The 19,524-nt window shown below is 43.4% G+C and overlaps 6 protein-coding genes across 8 annotated transcripts; 1 reads left to right on the plus strand and 5 right to left on the minus strand.

Annotated features, from left to right (window-relative positions):
- The first annotated feature begins 1,469 nt into the window (after positions 1 to 1,469).
- On the plus strand, positions 1,470 to 6,594 carry LOC108124321 (adenylate kinase isoenzyme 5). Of its 3 annotated transcripts, XM_043212684.2 has the most exons (9): positions 1,470 to 2,107; positions 3,586 to 3,897; positions 4,017 to 4,159; positions 4,607 to 4,789; positions 4,900 to 5,008; positions 5,099 to 5,384; positions 5,448 to 5,664; positions 5,724 to 5,888; positions 5,950 to 6,594. In XM_043212684.2, the coding sequence occupies exons 1-9, from the start codon at positions 2,086 to 2,088 to the stop codon at positions 6,352 to 6,354; spliced, it is 1,842 nt and encodes a 613-aa protein (XP_043068619.2). In that variant the 5' UTR covers positions 1,470 to 2,085; the 3' UTR covers positions 6,355 to 6,594. The 3 variants fall into 3 exon arrangements, with proteins under 3 accessions (XP_043068619.2, XP_017095424.3, XP_070133178.1); XM_017239935.3 differs by having other exon boundaries at positions 4,900 to 5,384; XM_070277077.1 differs by lacking the exons at positions 5,724 to 5,888; positions 5,950 to 6,594 and having other exon boundaries at positions 4,900 to 5,384; positions 5,477 to 5,621.
- A 9-nt stretch (positions 6,595 to 6,603) lies between these two features.
- Positions 6,604 to 8,973, minus strand: LOC108124335 (uncharacterized). Its single transcript, XM_017239948.3, has 2 exons — positions 8,284 to 8,973; positions 6,604 to 8,224 (listed from the first exon to the last, which is right to left on the minus strand). Exons 1-2 carry the CDS (start codon positions 8,880 to 8,882, stop codon positions 6,679 to 6,681), a joined length of 2,145 nt encoding a protein of 714 aa, XP_017095437.3. The 5' UTR covers positions 8,883 to 8,973; the 3' UTR covers positions 6,604 to 6,678.
- Positions 8,974 to 9,140: 167 nt separating this feature from the next.
- On the minus strand, positions 9,141 to 11,517 carry LOC108124260 (uncharacterized). Its single transcript, XM_017239869.3, has 2 exons — positions 10,950 to 11,517; positions 9,141 to 10,821 (listed from the first exon to the last, which is right to left on the minus strand). Exons 1-2 carry the CDS (start codon positions 11,450 to 11,452, stop codon positions 9,165 to 9,167), a joined length of 2,160 nt encoding a protein of 719 aa, XP_017095358.3. The 5' UTR covers positions 11,453 to 11,517; the 3' UTR covers positions 9,141 to 9,164.
- Positions 11,518 to 11,602: 85 nt separating this feature from the next.
- On the minus strand, positions 11,603 to 13,992 carry LOC108124636 (uncharacterized). The gene is made up of 3 exons (XM_017240406.3): positions 13,577 to 13,992; positions 13,180 to 13,477; positions 11,603 to 12,995 (listed from the first exon to the last, which is right to left on the minus strand). The coding sequence occupies exons 1-3, from the start codon at positions 13,990 to 13,992 to the stop codon at positions 11,745 to 11,747; spliced, it is 1,965 nt and encodes a 654-aa protein (XP_017095895.3). The 3' UTR covers positions 11,603 to 11,744.
- A 739-nt stretch (positions 13,993 to 14,731) lies between these two features.
- On the minus strand, positions 14,732 to 17,189 carry LOC108124262 (uncharacterized). Its single transcript, XM_043212710.2, has 3 exons — positions 16,548 to 17,189; positions 16,127 to 16,424; positions 14,732 to 16,064 (listed from the first exon to the last, which is right to left on the minus strand). The coding sequence occupies exons 1-3, from the start codon at positions 17,120 to 17,122 to the stop codon at positions 14,805 to 14,807; spliced, it is 2,133 nt and encodes a 710-aa protein (XP_043068645.2). The 5' UTR covers positions 17,123 to 17,189; the 3' UTR covers positions 14,732 to 14,804.
- A 16-nt stretch (positions 17,190 to 17,205) lies between these two features.
- On the minus strand, positions 17,206 to 19,428 carry LOC108124263 (uncharacterized). The gene is made up of 3 exons (XM_017239871.3): positions 19,030 to 19,428; positions 18,678 to 18,963; positions 17,206 to 18,577 (listed from the first exon to the last, which is right to left on the minus strand). The coding sequence occupies exons 1-3, from the start codon at positions 19,419 to 19,421 to the stop codon at positions 17,327 to 17,329; spliced, it is 1,929 nt and encodes a 642-aa protein (XP_017095360.3). The 5' UTR covers positions 19,422 to 19,428; the 3' UTR covers positions 17,206 to 17,326.
- Between the last annotated feature and the right edge of the window lie 96 nt (positions 19,429 to 19,524).

Genomic DNA, 19,524 nt, shown 5'->3' on the forward strand with positions numbered 1-19,524 from the left:
TGTACACACGTTGGCCAAAACGCGTAGCCTTAATTAAGTTTGAAAGAGCCATTTAATAACCACGGGACCCGCCCAAAAGGCCCAAGGACGAGCCGGAGACACGAGCCACGATGCGGTGTTGTGGTCGCCGGTGCCGGTCATTGCGAAGGATTTACTTTACGCATAAGTTGGAATTTCTGGGGGCGGGGGGGCAAGGGAGGTACACAAAGGTGGGCGGTAGCGTGGGTGTGAGTGTCAATGTCAATCGGTGGGCTGGTGTTGTTATCTTTGTTGTTGGTGCTGTTATTGCCACTGTCCTTGTGTCGACGCCACATGACATGTCAGAAATTCCAACAAATTAGGCGTCGCATCTGTGGTCGGCCCTGGATCGATATGCGACCAATTTGATCGATACAGAGTTTCCTTGAGCTTTGAACTTCTTCGGGTGTCCTTGCCCAGAGTGTCCTGCCTCTCCAGTGTCAACTTCAAAGTTGACCCAGCAAAACGAATCAATTGAATTTTAATTGTATATGTTTTGGAAATTTGGACAGCTGTTGTCGGCTATTAGACTTGCCGAATCCTCCCTCAAGAGTCAACAACATTGAACTGCACCATTGAAGCCAACAAAACCAATCTAAATAAATAATGCCAATTAATAGTGTGAAATATTAATTGAAAGCATGCCCACGCGTCCCAGTGTTCTAATTCCCATCCAATGTGGTCGAAATCCTGCCCTACATGCATGACTCCCTGCAGTCCCAATGGATTAATGAATTTCCCCATTTTTTTGTCATTGTCTGATGGCATGATTGGGCATATTTTTTTGCCGTCAGGTTTATGGAAGTGTGGCTACATAAAAAAATACATATTTGATCATTTTTATAAAAGGATATTTATTCTTTAATGTTTTGAAAACCCCCCCTTTCTAGAGTGTTATTCTCAATTATTTTTTAAGACCTACATATATCTTTAAGTATTCATTTTTTCTTTCACTAATGTTGTTATCCCCAACAAGTTATACTTGACTTGAACAGCTGTAAGTCAAGGGATTTGTTTTCAGCAATAACAAGAATAGGAACAAAAGTGGCAAACACAATCAACATGGACGACAGGACACTAACATGCCAGCACTCCACTGACAACCAAAATATAGGAAAATATTTCAAAAAATGCGCTCCACATGTGTATGAGAAACGCACCGCTGGCTCCAGGACACAGGACTCGGGACAGGACATTGTTTGGAGCGCATAAACAAATGGCGGCTCATGAATGACACACGGACAGGTGAAGTCGTTGTAGTGAGTGGTCGGATGGCAGGGTGGGTGGTTGGTTAGTAAGTGGGGTTAGCAAGGTGGTCCTTTGGCGGCCGTGCGTGAGCCTTCCAGCGGGCAATGAAAATCCCGACCGACCGGTCGCTAGATAAGCCCACGGATAGAAAAACCGAAACACCTCGGGTAGCCCACCCACCATGCCAGTGCCATGACTGGAATTGCATGTGGTGGCCAGAAAACTGCTGGAACTCATAAAGTATTCATTAATTGGAAGCCCGCGCTACTGAGTGACCACATTGAGTGAATCGGCTGGCACAGGTAAAAACCGAGGCAGTTGTCAATTTTCAAGCTCAGTTTCGATTCGGACGCTCGTCGAGCAGTATGTGCCCGGTTAATTGAACCCACGAAGGAGTGATTTCGAACAATAAATATCGGGTGGAAAGAACGCGAAAAGTTCTGAAATCAAAACATAACACCGGCAACGACATGTAGCTCGGTGTTGTGCGTGCTGCCGACGATAAAACGCGAGAACAAGTATCCCTGAGATACCAGAGCCACAAAACGAACACTAATTTATAATATATACACACATCGGGGGGAATTATTTTCACGGTAGCCATGGACGGAATTTCACCGATTCCCATGCATCAGAACTGGCTCTAAAAAAACCAACATTATATCCTTAGTTTTCTTTTTTTTTTCGAGGCGGAAAAATATAAATTTTAAAAGCGGTGGTGTGTGCGCCCGAGTATAGGATTTGGTGTGTGCGCGTGTGTGGGTGCAGAAGGGAAAACACAATTGCGAAAATTCAGCTATACTGGCCACCGAATGGATAATGGGTATTTGTTTAGACACAGGTGAGTAATGGCCCATCCAGGAGATTTATAATCAGAGATTAGCACTGCCTCTCCACGGCCAAAGATAACGAAAAGAACCCTAATGAGTTGTGGCCCGACCACGCCAAGGGGAATACGAGTATCATAACCTCCTATATCTCCTATACAACCCTCGTTTAATAAACCAACTTTTCATTAGTTTTTGTTGCAATGAATTTTAGATATCGGGTATTACATTTGGGAACTGAAAATGAATATAGCCTGATTTTAATAGACGATCTCTAAGCTGAGTATTCTTTATGAGAGAAGAACTGAGGCATACTTTTAGGAGTTTTTAAAAAAAAATATTTGTTGAAAATATCATTTTTATTTCCTTTGTTAATTAAATCACCATGACATATTCAATTATTCACTCAAAAGACGGTCTCTGAAGACAGCTAAAATTGAAATTACAGCAATCATTGGCTTTGAAACCCTTTTAAATGGCAATTATCTGTCACAAAATGGCTTAAATCAAGCACACAAACGGATATATGAATGTCAGGGGTTCTGTATCCGAATCGGGACCTTGCCCAACGCTATAATTTGTATCGGAACTTGGAGCTCGGCCTCCATGGCTGCCAGGTCCTTGGGCATGTTCGTTGACCACCAAGCCCTATACACATAAATCCTGATAAAAAACAGAAAAAAAAAAACGCGTCACAGCCAAAAACAAAAAACACAGACAGGAAACTTAGAAGGGGGAAACCCCAGGCCGGAAAGGGACAGCAACAATAACAAAACATGTCAATTAAATAAAACTGCAGGAAAATCAATAAAAATGTGACAAGACCGAGGTAGTTCCTTGCTGGAAAAAAAATCATGAAATCGCAGTTAGGGTGGCCAGTGGCCAGTGGTCACCACTAGCGTATTCTTTGGGGTTTCGCACTGGGGCAGCTGATTTTCCATGAATGAATTCAGCTGGTGACGCCATACTACATATACTAGACACCGTTGCCATACAATTAAATAATTGTTTAACATGTTTTAATGATGTGTTTTGCGATTTGTTTCGTTTTTCTTTTTTTTGATTGCCCGCCCCCGCTCCGTTTTTCCATTCCTTTGCTAAGTGCGTGTGCTTCTGTCCGTAATTTCCGTACTCCTGGCAAATTGCTTCCGCCCTCGATGAAGGTTGGCTAATGCCGACTTGGCACGTTACGGTTGCCCTTGTCCGGGCCGCTTGGCGGGCGCTAACTCGCCAGCACATCCGGTTTCCGGTTGAGTAATGGCTGCTCCCCAGCCAAAAGTTAACTGTTGCTCCTTTATGGAAAAGGAAAGGAAAATCCGAGGAACATTCTTAGATCTATGATTGTTAGACAAGCTATTTATGTTTATTATTTGGTTAGTTGGAAATAGAAAGAAACATTGAAATTAAATCCTAGCCAAAATAGAAAGGGTTTTTTTGAAAGGGAACTAATTTTAATTAAAATACTATAATAACTTATTTAATATTTTTACAGATGCCACCGCGGCACAAGATACCGGCGAACAAGGCAACGATTGGAATCATACACGGAATCGAAATGGCCAAAATGCTGGAGACTTGGAGACCGCCGCGGCGGCTGGCCATTTGGGCTCTACCAATATCGGCGGTATCGATATGCAAAATGCTGGAAAAATCAAATTCGATCCGCCCAAAGTGCCAGTGATATTTGTTTTAGGCGGCCCAGGTAGTGGCAAAGTCACCCATTGCGATACCTTTATGCAGGAGCGGCGCGGAGTGACGCACATCAATATGATGGATCTGCTTCAGCAATATGCAATGGGCAATGGTAAGATATTTATCTATAGTTAGATATTAAGCTAAATAAAATTATAAAAAAAATGTTAAAGTAAATAGATATATGGATATGTTAATGAAAAGTTATAACAAAACCCTTTCTTTTTATAGACATGCAGGACTTTTCGCAACTATCGTCGAAAACAGTCACTGAGGTGTTGATGTTGGAAATGAAAATGGCTCCAGCTGCCAAAGCATACCTAATATCTGGATATCCACGCTCAATGCGCGACGTTGTCGAGTATTCGGAGAAGGTAATTTTCCATTTTCCATCCCCACCATTTGAATAATTTGAGTCGCCATCGCCATCGCCATTGGCACTGGTGGGCAGTCCTTTTCCCATATTTATTATGAAGCCAATTTTTGTTGCCGCACACTTTATTTGCCCAGTAAATTGCTGTTGAGCTATTTGAACTAATTAACTGGCAAATAGGTCACCGTCGTCTCCCCGTGTGTCTGTTTGTTCGGCAATAATTCCAATGGGTTTACAGTCAAGTTCACGTTCGGTATCTATTATGTATATTCGAGTGCTAATTGGGCACACTGGAGCACTCACAAATGCCCAGTCACGTATCCCAATGGCGGTAACTAAATTATAGTATATAGACCTATCATTGCATAAGTAGGACACATATTTGGTGACACCTCCAAACGAATCATCTTTGATTAATTTCGACTATTTTCTCGCTAACTATTTTCAGATACAAGTCGTTAATGGCGTGATTCTAATATCCTGGCGTCAGTCGGTTTTACAAAAGCAAATCGATTATGGAGCCAAATTAGGTCATGTAGTACTCTCCTTAGCCAAAATGGAATTGGAAAATTTCTTCAAAAATGTGATGCCAGTCGCCGATTATTTTGATCAGAGCGACATGCTATTGGCTGTAAGTACTGTGAAGGTATTAGCCCTTTAATGTTGTGACAAATCCATTTTGATGTCCCTATTTTTCTGATTTTTAATTATACACTTTAACCGGTATTTATCAAATTACAGGTTAATGGTGAGCGTGCTCCCACAGAGGTGTACAAAGACTTTCGCACCGCTGTCCTCGACATACTCAGCACGCTCGAGAACCAGGAGGCCGTGATGAATGGAGTTACAGGTATGGGCAGAGGGATACATGATATACCCGGCAGTATAGTTAGCGTTGACACCGCACCAAGTCAAGCCCAACAAGCGACTCAAATTGCAGAAGGCACCGCCGCCGTTAGCACCACCGACACCACTGGCACCGCTCTGGCCAGAGATCTGGCCGTGGATCCCACGGGTGGGGCTGTGGCCGTCATGAAAACGGCCACCACCAGTGCCGATGACGACAGCGGGGTGGTGATCACTCAGCAGCCAAAGCTCCGTCCAGAAGCCGGTCCGGATGAGTCCAACCTGCCACCTATCATTTGGGTGATCGGAGGTCCGGGAAGCAACAAGGCCACCCTCTGTCTCAAGGCCGTTGGCCTGAATCCAGGCTGGGCTCACATTAGGTATTTTATTTTCAATACATTCTTAAAAAATATAAAATGAATAATTTGTTAAATGGTTTGCAGTGTGGGTCGCCTTCTGCGGAATATCACAGACTCTGCACCACGTGCCAATACCGAAAGTTATGCCGTCAAGGAGGCCCTGGCCGCCGGGGACATGGCTCCCGAAAAGTCGTTGAACCAGCTCCTGGAGACAAATCTGCGTCAACTGCGGGATAGAACTGGTATCATTATAGATGGGTATCCAAGGAATCTGCAACAGGTCAAGTACTTTGAAAATAAGGTAGAGTATTCCAATATTACATATTTTATAAAATGAAGGTTGACTTATTTACTTTTTAGTACAAGCAACGTCCGCCCATTATTTTGCTGGACTGCTCGAAGCTGCAACTGGGGCGGGGTCGTATAGACGACACAGTTTCCTCATTCCGTCGCCGCCTGGAGCTCTTCCGGGAGCAGACCCTGCCTATGCTCAAGACCCTGGACACCAGCAATCGTCTTCAGATTGTAAGTTACCTGATAATCCCAGAGATACCATGAATATTAATAAATTTCCGGAAATTCCCAGGTCGATGGCGATACGGACAGTCCTTCGGTACAGCGTGAGTTCGAGCGTCTCATCCGGAGTCACATTCAGCGACTGCTTAACCAAGGCGAGGACACGGATGCCATGGAGCCACTAGGCAACCAAATGATGCGGAACGAGCAAACGGATGCCATTCTGCACGACCTTGAGACGAATGTGCCGGGAGCAGTGCCCACGATCAGTCATCATGTCAGCATGATGAACGGACATCTGAAGAACCGGGGCAGTGCAGTGGGAAGTGGCAAGCAAATGATGAACGGCCATGTCCCAGGCAGGCCGGGAACAGGAGCCGGAAACGGAAATGGGCCGGTGGGCCAGTCAGTGCCCGTTGACTTCCGGCACATGCTCGAGGAGGCCGAGCGGTATCCGGTGGACTCGTACATGTAGAGAATTTCAAAAGTGGAAAGTTTTATAGTTTTCTAATCGAACTAGTTTAGGAATATTGTTAATGCTGGTTTGTTGTTGAGTCTGGGACCAATGAGTTGCAGTGTCCTTATAGCCTAAGGTAGCAGAATTAAATTCGATTATTTCACTAAAACCCCTAGCGACATATCAAGTTAATCTTAAAGAGAGTGCCTTCTCTGAAGACTCCAATGTAGCTATTAAAATAAAGAACCTTTTAATAAAATCAGGTATGTTCAGCTATTTTATTATCACTTTAATGGCAGAACTGTTACATTTTTAGAAGTGAATTTTAAAAGAGTCACAATCCTATCTTGTTTCATCTTTCTCCATTATTTTTGCTGTCATGTTTTTCCAATGGATCATTTCCTCGTCCAAGTTCTTTGGGTAGCAGAAACAGAACTTTTTGCCAATTTCGTGGTCGATACACTGCGATTGGTTCTTGATGTTGTGCAGGGCACTCACGTCCTCCCATTTGACCCTGCCCATTTGGGACGTATGGACGTTAAATCGAACAGTGGCCTCGTATACTCCAGTTTCCGGATCCGTCTTAATCCCTATGCGGAAGGTACTAATGCCGTTTTTGGTCTCAGGCCCCAACTTTCGCTCGAAATAGTCGATGCCCGAGACCAACAGTCTCTGGCAGAATTGGTTCAGGCCCTTTATCAGCATATACGAGTTCGTGTGGAACAAGAATCTCCTCGCCAAATCGAAGGCGATTCGATCGTGGGGCAGAGGAACGAATTCACGGCAGGTGCAGAAGTGTGGCTCAATGCAGGCCTCCTCGCAGCCCCGATCCTTGGGAAATGGATGGAACAATGACCTACTTGAATTGCAGAGCTCCATGTCCGATGGCTGTTTGACTAGCTCCTCGTGGGTGGTGGCATTCAGTTGCAGGATGTGTCGCAGGGTCATGTGCAGATCGTAGGGCGAAGTGAGGCGTTCGCGGTTCATCTTCATATTTGCCGTAAAGTTCTCATAGGCCATCTGGAACCAGACCGGCAAATGGATGTGCAGCAAGGGCAGACGCTGCTCCAGGAAGCCATCAGGCAAACGGGCCAGCTCTCCTGTTTGATATCCCTGATCACTCACCAGTATCACAATTGAGTCGTCGAATACCTGGTTCTTTTCCATCAGCTCCAAATGCTTTACGAACCGATTGTCCAGACTGGTGGACGCAAAGTGGTATTCCCGGGTGAAGGAAGAGCTCCAAAATAGTCCGAACGCTGGCTGATCCAGTTCTGGGACTAATCTTTGTGTGAACTGAAGGCAAAAGTTGGACAGGTGGTCAAAAATCAGATGTCTGCCAACACAATATTTAATGCCAAATCTATAAACTATGTTCATGAACGTGGATAGGGCTGAAAGCAGAGATTGAAGTTCAAATTCGGCGGGTATCTCGAAGGGAAATGATGCTTCAGTGGTGTCCTCCCCAAAGGCCGTAGAGTATCCAGCCATTCTGTACTCCTTCCAAATCAATGGTAACCGCTCGATACACTCCTCTTTTCTCTTCGTTCCAGCAAATACGGCACAGAGGTTTTCGGCCGTAGAATACCCTACCTTGTTGTAGCCCTGCATTTCAAACCAGTTTGGTTTTCGCACAAATTCCGCCGTTTTCGGCATAGTCCGTTGGAAATTCATTCTCGACAGACTCTCCAATCCCAGGATTATCACACTGGGTTGCCTATCCAGAGGATGGCTTTTAATACGAGTGCTCTTGTTGAAAACCTGGACCAGAGGAAAGGCATTCTGCTGCACAATATTCTCATTGTTTCTCGCATCGTGACATTCCACTAAGATGCCGCTAATGTTGGGTTTCAGGAGAGCATCCTGCTGGAAACTCCTTTGAGAAACACTGCGAGAAGAATAGGAATATTATATCTGTCCTAAATTATCCATTAGTTAGTTTCTTACGTGAAATATGGATCCCCATTATTGTTAACAAACTCTCGATAGTGGCAGCTGAACTTTGTAATATTTGGAGCTATTTTTACCATCGTAACCGTGTTAACGTGAACCCTATATCTCTTTAGTTTTTTATCATATTTTAGCGAAATAATACCCGATTCATTGCTGCACTTCTTTAACTCTACATGTTGAAGGATTTCCATGACAGCCGGGGAGAAAGGATCTGCAAATGGTATTTGACACTTTTTGTCGTTCACAAAGAATCTGTCAGTTGGATCGGTCATCAATCGACGATTTGTTCTTTCGCTCAAATCATATATCGACTTTTCCACATAATGGGCCACTTTAGCTGGTAAGGGCTTTCTGGGCGGCCTAGAGGTCGCTATTAGAGCCAAAAGCCGTTGATGAAATTGGAACATTTTTTCTTCCTGAAAATCTCGAGTGACGTATTTAACGAGAATTGGCTGTTCCACTACTTCCTTTACAAGTACAGGAAGTTGAACCGCCTTCTCGGGGTCTTCATTCTTCCCCGGAAACACATGAGTGCACCAAATTAGTAGCAACAGAATAGCAAAAAAGATAATGGCAAACTTTTTAAATTTCATTTCGTTTTCTATTGTTTGTGCTCAAAAATATTCCGTGTATGTTTCTGATTAATTTTAAATAGATAGCTTGGATGGTACTAAGAAAAACAGTACAGATTTTGAGTATATTTTCAAGGTAATAGAAAAGCTACGATTTTTGATAGACAGGTTTTGATTGGGAATATATCTTATAACTGGTCTAGTACTAGTCTAATCTTGTTCCCAGTTTAAATCTAGTCTCAAGTCAAACCTGCCAAACAAGTAAAGCTTTAGGATAACATGGAAAATGTATATATTTTCATTTTAAGCATTTGTTGTAACAGTTAAGTTTTCTTCCTTAGCATCATAAAAGTCATCTTCATTATGTTGCAAATATTCATAGACCACTTTTTGAGGCTTTCGAGAATAGTGATGTTTCATGGCCAAGACCTCTGGCTTGAAGCAGAAGCATATTTTCTTGGCCATTGCATCCTGAGCACAATGGGATTGATTCCCGTATGAGTTCAGGCGACTGATCGAGTGCATCTCGACGCCGACTGCCACGTCCCCCGGGCTAGTGCGGATAGTGGCCCGAAACATACCGTCATTCGGAAGGGTGCTGAATGCCAGGCGATAAGTGTCAATGAAATTCGGAGGAGCTATCCTATTCCCACGATCATCGAAGTGCAACTCCTTTTCCGCCATCAGGATCTGGTTTAAGTGCAGTCGGTGGCAGTATCCGTCAAGATTTAGTTTTTGCAGGAACTTGTTCATCCGGTATACAGCCGCTTTAGCCAGTGTCTGGACGTAGTCGCTCTTCTCCACCTGGACGAAGGGCTGGCAGGTACACCAGTGGCGGGGTATGTGGGCCTCCTCGCAGCTCCGGTTGACGGGAAGGGGGCGTAGAATCGATTTGCAACCGACACAGGGCTCGGCAAAAGTGAGTCCCGGACGAACCTGCTCCAGTAGCTGCCGGATGCCTAGGTGAAGATCGTAGTTGGAGCAGAGACGGTTCTTATTCAGGTGCAGGGCCTCTACCACCGATGGATAGCGTTCCCGGTACCAGGGCGGTAGGTATATGTGTAACATGGGCAGTCGCTCCTCCAGGAAACCCGTATAGTGCTCGGCCAAGAATCCAAAACGGGAGCCATGATCGCTCAGCAGGATAACTATGGACTTATTAAACAGTCCGTACTCCTCGAATTCCTTTAGATATTCGACCAACAGCCCATCTAATAGGTGTCCGCCTCGGAAGTCATCGTGCGTGAAGCTACTAGTCCAAAACAAACCGAAAAGGGGCTTTGGATTCTCGTGGACAAAACGCTGGATGAGCTGCCTGGCAAAGTCGAAAATGTAGTCGAAACTGAGTCGCCTGCCCACGCAGTACTTGAAACCAAGATATTCGACCGATTTGAGGATTTGTTCGACGACAATCATAAAGGGCCGCAAGTAAAAGTCCACTGGCTTTCGGATAAAGCCCGACTTCAAGTAGTTGAAGATGGAGAAGCTGGTCATGTCCTCGGCATAGGCTGTTAGGTAGCCGGCATTGTGAAAGAAGTTCCACAAAAACGTCATATAGTCGAAGCATCCTTTTGCCCGCAAATCGCAACGGCGTCGCCATCTCGTCGGGTTCCCCCCCGTCAGAATGGCTATTAGATTGGGAAGCGTATTGTCGGCCACTTTGTTATAGCCCTCCAATTCGAACCAACCCGGTTGGCGAACAAACTTCCAGGTTAGCGGCATCATTCGTCGGAAATTCATCCTGGACATGCTGTCGATTCCGAAAATAAAAACACTGGGATACATGGTTGAACGAATGGCATCTGCTTTGTCGTCGTGGTGCTTCGGTTGTTGGACGAACGAGAAGGCATCCTTTTGGAGGATATTCGACGTGTTCCCAACTTCATGACACTGCACCACCACACCCAAGAAGTGACTTGGTACAACCCAATCCTGGTCAAAGTCATCGGCTGTCATTAGGCTGTCAAGACAAAGAAAAAATCTCTCGTAAGCAGTTTTTTCAGACCACACTTGCTGTTATCATATTAAGAGTAAATACTTTTACAGAACATTTTACTATTTACCCCAAAAATGCTGAATCCAACTTACTATGAAAACGTGTCATCGGTTCCACGAACAATCTCACTGTAAGTACAAGCAACTTCTGAATAGTTTGAAAAATGCGTAGAAAGCACATCGTAGTTTATATGCAGTCTGTACTGCTTTTCCTCAGAATTATAGAGAGCACTTATTAAGCTTGGCTCGTTGGTGCAAGACTTGAACTTAAGGGGCGGTACAATCTTCCAAATGTCGTCGCCAAACCAATCCAAATACGGCATTTGACACTTGGAGCTGAGAACAAAAAACCTCTGGTCTGGTTTGGACCATTTGCGGATGTTCGACTTTTTTGTCGACTCAATAGTCTCATTTTCAATGGTACCACTGTGGTAGCTACCATTGAGGTCGAAACGAGTTACGGGCTGAATATGGATCTCCCAGGTAGTATTTGTCGGGGTCTGGTCGCGGTTACTTCCCTTGTAGTGAACCAGTATGTATATCACCCACAAGAGCAGCGAAAAGATACACAGTTTGCGAAGGTAATGTCGGGACATGATTGCGTTTTTTGTGTGAAATTACAAAGTGATTTGGTTGGATATTGCTTGGCACACTTTGTGATTTAAGAAAAGCAGTCGATTGTTGTTAAAAAATTGTATTTAATTTAAATCATGCATTAAATCTCTTATGAGTAAAAACACAGAACAATCAATCACACTCCTATCTAGTTGAAAAACATCATCTAATTGGGATTCCTTTTTTTAAATTCAATATCTACTTAATGCTAGATAGCTACAAATAAATAGGAACAACTAAGAGTAGCAAATCGGTTGTGTTCAAACGAGATTGTCAGGATTTGAGGTCACTGAAGCAAATACAGTACAACTTCGCTAGCTTGTCCTCGATGCAGGTGGAGTCTTCGCGGTACGAGTTTGTTCGACTTATTTGCTCCACATTTACTTCCGAGGTCTGGGTGACATTATTGTAGGTGACAGTGGCTTGAAAGTCGGCGCTATTTTGTTTCACTTTGAACTTGACCCTGTATACGGCCTTCTCCAGCTCTGGCAGTTGATCGTCGTGCCATTTAACGTCCACTCCAGTTCTGATCTCTGTCTTAATGACATAGTATAGGGTCAGGTTAGAGCAGAGTGCGGATAGACCCTTGGCCACGAAATACTCGTTCATCCGATCGATGACACTGTGCGATATCTGATCTGTCCAGGCCTGGTCAGAAATGGGGATGTAGGGTTCGCAGGTGCACCAGTGATCGTCGATGGCCGCCTGGGCGCAGGTGCGATCCTCCGGAAGGACATGGAACAGGGACTGGCAGGTGGGGCAGTCGAAGGCCTTTGGCAGCACCGGTCCATCCGGAGTGCCTCCCATCTCAATGATGTGTTTCAGCGTATTGTGGATATCGAAGTTGGAGCAGAGCCGGTGTTGGTTGATCTTCAGTGCCCGGACAAAAGAAGGATACGTCACCCGGAACCAGGGAGGAAGATAAATGAACATCATTGGCAGTCGCTCCTCTAGGAAGCCTTCCTTTAGCCATGTTAATCGCCCCCATCTGACTCCATGATCAGCGAAAAAAATCATGATCGTCTCCTCCAGAGCACCAGCCGACTTCAGGTCCAAGAGGTCACCCAGGATCTTTTCCTGCATGGCGGAGGGCATAAAAGGATCGTCGTGACTGAAGTGACTCGACCAGAACATTCCCCAGATGGGACGTTCGTGGACAAACCTTTCGGTGAACATGCGTCCATAGTCGTAAATATAACGATTAGCTATACGGCGGCCCAAGCAATATGGCATATAACCATACTGGGTTATATCCAACTTGGACTCCAGGGCCCTCAAAAAAGGTCGGAAATAAAAATCCATTGGCTTTTTCTGAAAGCCCGGCTTCAAGTAGCTGAAATGATTTGAGCCACTTTCATCTTCAGCGTAACCTGTCAAATAGCTGGCATTCTTGAAGTACTTCCATATCATGGGCATTTTGTCAAAACAACCTTCTGTATCTGTATCACAAATGTGCTCTTTTGCCGTTTCGGCCGAATAACCACTGAGAATGGCGAATATATTGGGAAAAGAATTGTCACCAACCTGTAAAACACAAAAAAAAACATGTTAACAACTTCCCACACTATTTTCACGAGTTCTTATTTGTTTAAATTATTTTCCTGCGAAAATAAATGTGTTAACTTAAACCATTGGTCTCTAAACCTCTATTTTTAAGTCAAGTTCATTGCTCTCTTACGTTTACTTTTGAAATAAATCAAAATTGTACCTTATTGTATCCCTGCATTTCGAACCATCCCTCACCTTGAAGGAACTTGAAAACCTTGGGCATAGTTCTTCTTAGATTTATCCTAGAAAGTGAATCGATGCCGTACATAATAACACTAGGTTTTCGCACTCCATGTTTCTTCTTCATATCCTTGGGCAGTGGCTCATACTGCACAAATGTAAAGGCATCCTTTTGAAGGAGTATTGAAGGCTCATCCGCGGTTCGGCACTCAACCACAATACCCTCAACATGTGTGGGTACTACATAGCCATCCGAGAAATACTTATTCGACCCGAGTCTGAAAGAAAATATGTGAAAAATAGATATGGGTTAGAAAAAGCTATAGCTCTAGCACTATCTTAAATTTTAACTAGTCTAATTATTCGTATGTACTCACTTGTCAAAGGTGTCTGCCTCACTGCCGTACTCAACCTCCCGGTAAAAGCAATTGTACTCCACATCCGTGTTGTTCATCAAGTCCATAGCAACTTCCTCGTCGATCCGCAAAATATATCTCTGGATCTTTGGGTTATATTCCGTAAACACCAGATCACTATCATTGGTGCAGGTCACCAGGGTCTCGGGGCTATAAAACTCCATGACTTCAGGAGTGAAAGGATCCACGTAGGGAATATGACATTTGGATGTTTTCACATAGTATTTCTGGATCTCTTTTGGCAGAGGAGCGGATTCCTTCAATTCCAAATCTGAAATTTCATTATTAAGCTGGGTGAGGAAAACCAGGAACCCCAGAAAACCGCAGAAGACAATAACTTTGTATAAAGGATGTGTGGCCCGAAGACGCGACTCCATGGTGTACCGTCGACCACGAAAAGAAATGAACTGAACCGATCAGTGGGCCTGCGAAATGAAATACATGTCCATAATTGAGAAGACGCCTGTTATCTCGTCACCTAGCAACGTGCGAAGCGGATGTAAGTAGTTCACTTACAACCTCCCATACTTTTGTCACCACTTTAAAGAAATTAATTAAACATTTTTCTGATTCGGGTCGGATTTATCAAATTAATTTTTCATGCAAGTCCTCTTTTGGAAATATTTCATTCATATTTCCGCTTATTCAAACGGTGAATGAATATGCCGGAGACTGAAAAGATATACACTAGATATATTTTCTTCTATGAAAGCTTTAGTTTCTTTTACGTCTGGTTTGATAACATTAAAATTTAATGATTAATTGAAAATTGAAAGCCCAAGACAAGAAAGTATCACCCATACGCAGTGTTCTTGCCAAACCTATCGCCAAAACAAACATTAAACCACAACTTACAAAGCAAACGTGTCATGGGTTCCATGTACTATCGTGTTGTACAACAAAATTCCAAATAGTCTCCGAGCGAAGAGACCATACGTCTCTTATCTGAAGACGGCCCAGTTTTGTAAAGCAGCGTTTGTGATTTCATTAATATATTTAATTTTTATTTATAAATTTTATTTAAATAAATTTTTTATTTCTAAAGACAACCTTATTAATATGAGTAGAAACACTTCGTAGAAATATTGTAGATTGGTAGAAATATATTATTGGTTTATCTTTTTTAAAATGCAATAATTACTTAAAGCCTAAAAATTTGTATCTAAGCAGTTAAGTTCAAATAAGATATTTACTGCTTGAGGTTGCTATAGCAAATACAGTACAGCTTCGCTAGCTTGTCCTCGATGCAGGTGGAGTCTTCGCGGTACGAGTTTGTTCGACTGATTTTTTCCACATTTACTTCTGAGATCTGGGTGACATTATTGTAGACGACAGTGGCTTGAAAGTCGGCGCTATTTTGATTAACTTTAAAGTGGACCCGGTAGACGGCCTTCTCCAACTCCGGCAGTCGCTCATCTTGCCATTTTACTTCCTGGCCCGATTTGATCTCCGTCTTAATGACATGGCGCAGGGTCAAGTTGGAGCAGAGTTTGGTTAGATTCTTGGCCACAAAATACTCGTTCATCCGATCGATGACACTGCGTGAAATTTGTTTGGTCCAATCTGTCTCAGGGATGAGGATGTAGGGCTCGCATGTGCACCAGTGATCGTCGATGGCCGCCTGGGCGCAGGTGCGATCCTCCGGCAGAACATGGAACAGGGACTGGCAGGTGGGGCAGTCGAAGGCCTTTGGCAGCACCGGTCCATCCGGAGTGCCTCCCATCTCAATGATGTGTTTCAGCGTATTGTGGATATCGAAGTTGGAGCAGAGCCGGTGTTGGTTGATCTTCAGTGCCCGGACAAAGGATGGATACGTCGCCCGGAACCAGGGAGGAAGATAAATGAACATCATTGGCAGTCGCTCCTCCAGGAAGCCTTGCTTTAGCCATGTCAGACGCCCCCATCTGATTCCATGATCGGCGAAGAATATCATGATCGTATTCTCCAGAGCACCAGCCTCCTTCAGGTCCAAGAGGTCGCCAAGGATCTGGTCCTGCATGGCAGATGGCAAGAAGGGATCGTCGTGACTAAAGTGGCTCGACCAAAACATTCCCCAGATGGGACGTTCGTGAACAAATCTCTTCGTAAACATGCGTCCATAGTCGTAAATATAACGATTAGTTATTCGGCGGCCCATACAATATCGCATTAAGTCGTTGTCGGGCAATCGGTATTCATCCAACTTTGACTCCAGAGCCTTCAAAAAAGGTCGGAAATAGTAATCCATGGGCTTCTTCTGAAAGCCCGGCTTGAAATAACTAAAGTGATTCAGGTCGCTTGCGTCCTCCGCATAGCCTGTCAAATAGCTGGCATTCTTGAAGTACTTCCATATCATAGGAATTTTGTCAAAACAACCTTCTTTATCTGTATCACATATTTGCTCCTTTGCCGTTTCGGCCGAATAGCCACTCAGCATGGCAAAGATATTGGGAAAAGAGTTGTCAGCAACCTGTTGAATATAAACCAAAATAAATTTCGTATATTCTCCTAAAATTTTATTGGGGATCTCACCTTATTGTATCCCTGCATCTCGTGCCATCCATCGCCTTGAAGGAACTTGAAGACCTTGGGCATAGTTCTTCTTAGATTTATCCGAGAAAGTGAGTCAATCCCGTACATTATAACACTGGGTTTTCGCACTCCATGTTTCTGCTTCATATCCTTGGGAAGAGGCTGGTATTGCACAAATGTAAAGGCGTCCTTTTGAAGAAGTTTTGTTGGCTCTTCAGCTGTTCGGCACTCAACTACAATACCTTCAACATGTAAGGGTACTACATAGCCATCCGAGAAATACTTATTGGCCCTGAGCCTGGAAGAAAATAAAAATTATACATTAGTGGGTCTCAAAAAAAATAATATATAAAGAAGACCTTTAACTAGTTAAACATAACAGGCATTATCCTACACTCATTAATTATTTTAAATAACTTACTTGTCAAAGGTGTCTGCCTCACTGCCGTACTCAACTTCCCGGTAAAAGCAATTGTACTCCACATCCGTGTGGTTAAGCAAGTCCATTGCAACTTCCTCGTCGATTCGCAAAATATATTTTTGGATCTTTGGGTTATATTCCGTAGATACCAGATCGCTGTCATTGGTGCATTTCACCAGAGTCTGAGGCTTGTAAAACTCCATGACTTCTGCAGAGAAAGGATCGACATACGGAATTTTACATTTCGATGTTTTCACAAAGAATTTTTTAGTCTTTGGATTTTCTTCAACAGGTAAGTCGAATTCTTTGAGTCCCGATCCGTGGGTTGTAGATATTCGGATGGGTTCTGTCAATTCCAAACTCGAGTAATCACTTCGCCGCTGGATGAGGTAAACCATAAAGCCCAGAAAGCAGCAGAAGGCAAAGACTTTGTATAAAGGATGGGTGGCTCGAAGACGAGACTCCATGGTGTGCTGCCGACCTCGGAAAGAATTGAACTGAAGCGGTTCGGTGGGAACTTTTGGGAAGATATGAATTAAAGCCGGAATGTCGAACTGGCACACGTAAATGTTCATCACACCTTTTTGTGTTAAGTCAGGTGCGGGAGTTGTTAAAATAAATGTAATTATTTATATTGGCGTGACAATGCCGAATTGACTCAATTGGCCGGTTTATTATTTTTGTAACTTTTTAAAATTCGTATTCCGTGACGCAAAGAGATGCAAAAGGTCTTTTTTAATTTTTTTAATTAATTGTATGTAACATAAAATATTCAAAAATTATATATTTTTTAGTTCTGTGAGACAAATGCAATAAAGCTTCTGAATTTTATTTTTGACACAGACCGAATCGTTGCCGTACATATTGATGCGACTGATGAGTTCCACGTTGACTTTCAGCTCCTCGTTGTCCTTGTTGTACAGGATTGTGGCAAAGAACTCGCCCAAGTTCTGGTGAACCTGAAACTTGGAATGATAGTGCCGCAATCCAGTCTTCGTGTTCAGATTTCCGTCCAAATTGTCGACCCTCACTTCGGTGGCATTCACAAACCTTAGCGTGAGATTGGCACACAGGTTCTGGAGATGATTCTGCCAAAGATACTGGTTTATGCGAGTCACCACCATTTCCGCCATTCTCCAGTTCGAGGTGTTGTCGCGGACCTCCTCGTACCTGTGGCACGTACAGTACTCCTCCTTAATGGCGGCCTCCGAGCAGCTGCGATTTACGGGCAGTGGATAGAACAGAGACTGACATTTGGGGCAGTCGTACGACCAGGACACCTTGGAATCCTTCTGCATCTTGGCGATTCGGAGGATGTGCTTCAAGGTGTTGTACATGTCGAAGTTGGAGCTGAGGCGATTCTGATTCTGTGCCAGGGATAGGGCATACTGGGGATATTTGCTTCGGAACCACGGCGGCAAGTAGATAAACATCATGGGCTGTCGCTCCTCCAGAAAGGCTTCCTTCATCTGCATCAAAGGACCAAAACGGGCACCATGATCCGAGAAAAATATCATGATGGTATGCTCGAAGGCCCCATCTCTCTCGAAGTTCAAGAGATCAGTCAGAATTTTGTGCTCCATGCCTGAGAGCATGAAGGTGTCATCGTGACTGAAGTGATTAGACCAAAACATGCCCCAAATCGGGCGACTCGCCACAAAACGTTGCATGAACTGGCGGCAATAGTCAAAGATATAGCTATTGGCCAGTCTTCTACCAAGGCAGTACTTCATTTGACATCCTGGACAGCGAGTGGTGAGCGTATTATTCTCCAGGGCAGTAAGAAACGGTCGAAAATAATAATCCACGGGCTTCTTAGAGAAGCCATGCTTCGAATACGTAAAGGTGTTGGCCCCGGTCTCGTCCTCAGCATAGGCTGTCAAATAGCCCGCCCTTTTGAGTTCCTTCCAAATGAATGGCACATTGTCCAGGCACTTCGGGAGATCCGTATCGCAGATTTGTGTCTTTGCCGTTTCTGGCGAGAATCCGGTAAGCATGGCGAATATATTTGGAAAAGAATTATCAGCCACCTGAAAGTACACAGAAAATTAAACAATAAAGTGTCAACACTGCGTATGAGCAATACGTATAAGAAATACAAATAAACTTTATTTATTTAATAACTTTTACCTTATTATAGCCCTTCATTTCGTACCAGCCTGGAGATTTAAGAAACTCAAATATCATTGGCATTGTTCGACGCAAATTTGTGCGGGATACTGTATCGATTCCATACATTATAATACTTGGCTTACGATGGGATCCAATTTTTTTGACCTTTTTTGGAGGTTGAACTAAAACAAAGGCATCCTTTTGCAGGACTTTAGTTTCGTCTGCTGTTCTACACTCCACCAACATGCCCTCTACGTCATAGGATACTATGTAATCCTGATTAAAACGTGTTTTATTTCCTAGACTATTAATAAACCAATTTATATTACAAAATTCTTTTTTAAATAAATCATGAAATATTCCCAATTACCTATCATACACATCAGCATGTTTTCCATAAACGATTTTCTGATAGAAACAGGCGACTGCATTCTCGTTCAACTCTATCATTTGATGAACTACTTCCTCATTTGTGTGAAGAACATATTTTTTCATGAACTCATCGTAGAGAAGCGTGACCATATCACTCTCATTTGTACAGGGTATAAATTGAAAACGCTTATAAACCTTCATCACCTCGTCATTGAAGGGATTCACATAAGGCATTTGACATCTTCCTGAATTCACATAGTATCGTTCCTTTTCCTTAACAATCTTTTGTTCATTACCCCTTGTATTTATATTGTTCCACATTATTAATAGAAAAAAAATGAGAAAACACCAGAGACATCTTTTCACAGGAGTATAAATAAACCGCATCATTATAATATTTACTCCAAACTAAAGGAACGTTTAGTTGAAAATTTCACTTATAAGTAGCTTTCGAAGTAAACCGAAAAAAATTCATTTCATGGTGAGTTTAAAA

This window comes from Drosophila bipectinata, chromosome 2L (assembly GCF_030179905.1).
Source record: "Drosophila bipectinata strain 14024-0381.07 chromosome 2L, DbipHiC1v2, whole genome shotgun sequence".
NCBI lineage: Eukaryota > Metazoa > Arthropoda > Insecta > Diptera > Drosophilidae > Drosophila > Drosophila bipectinata.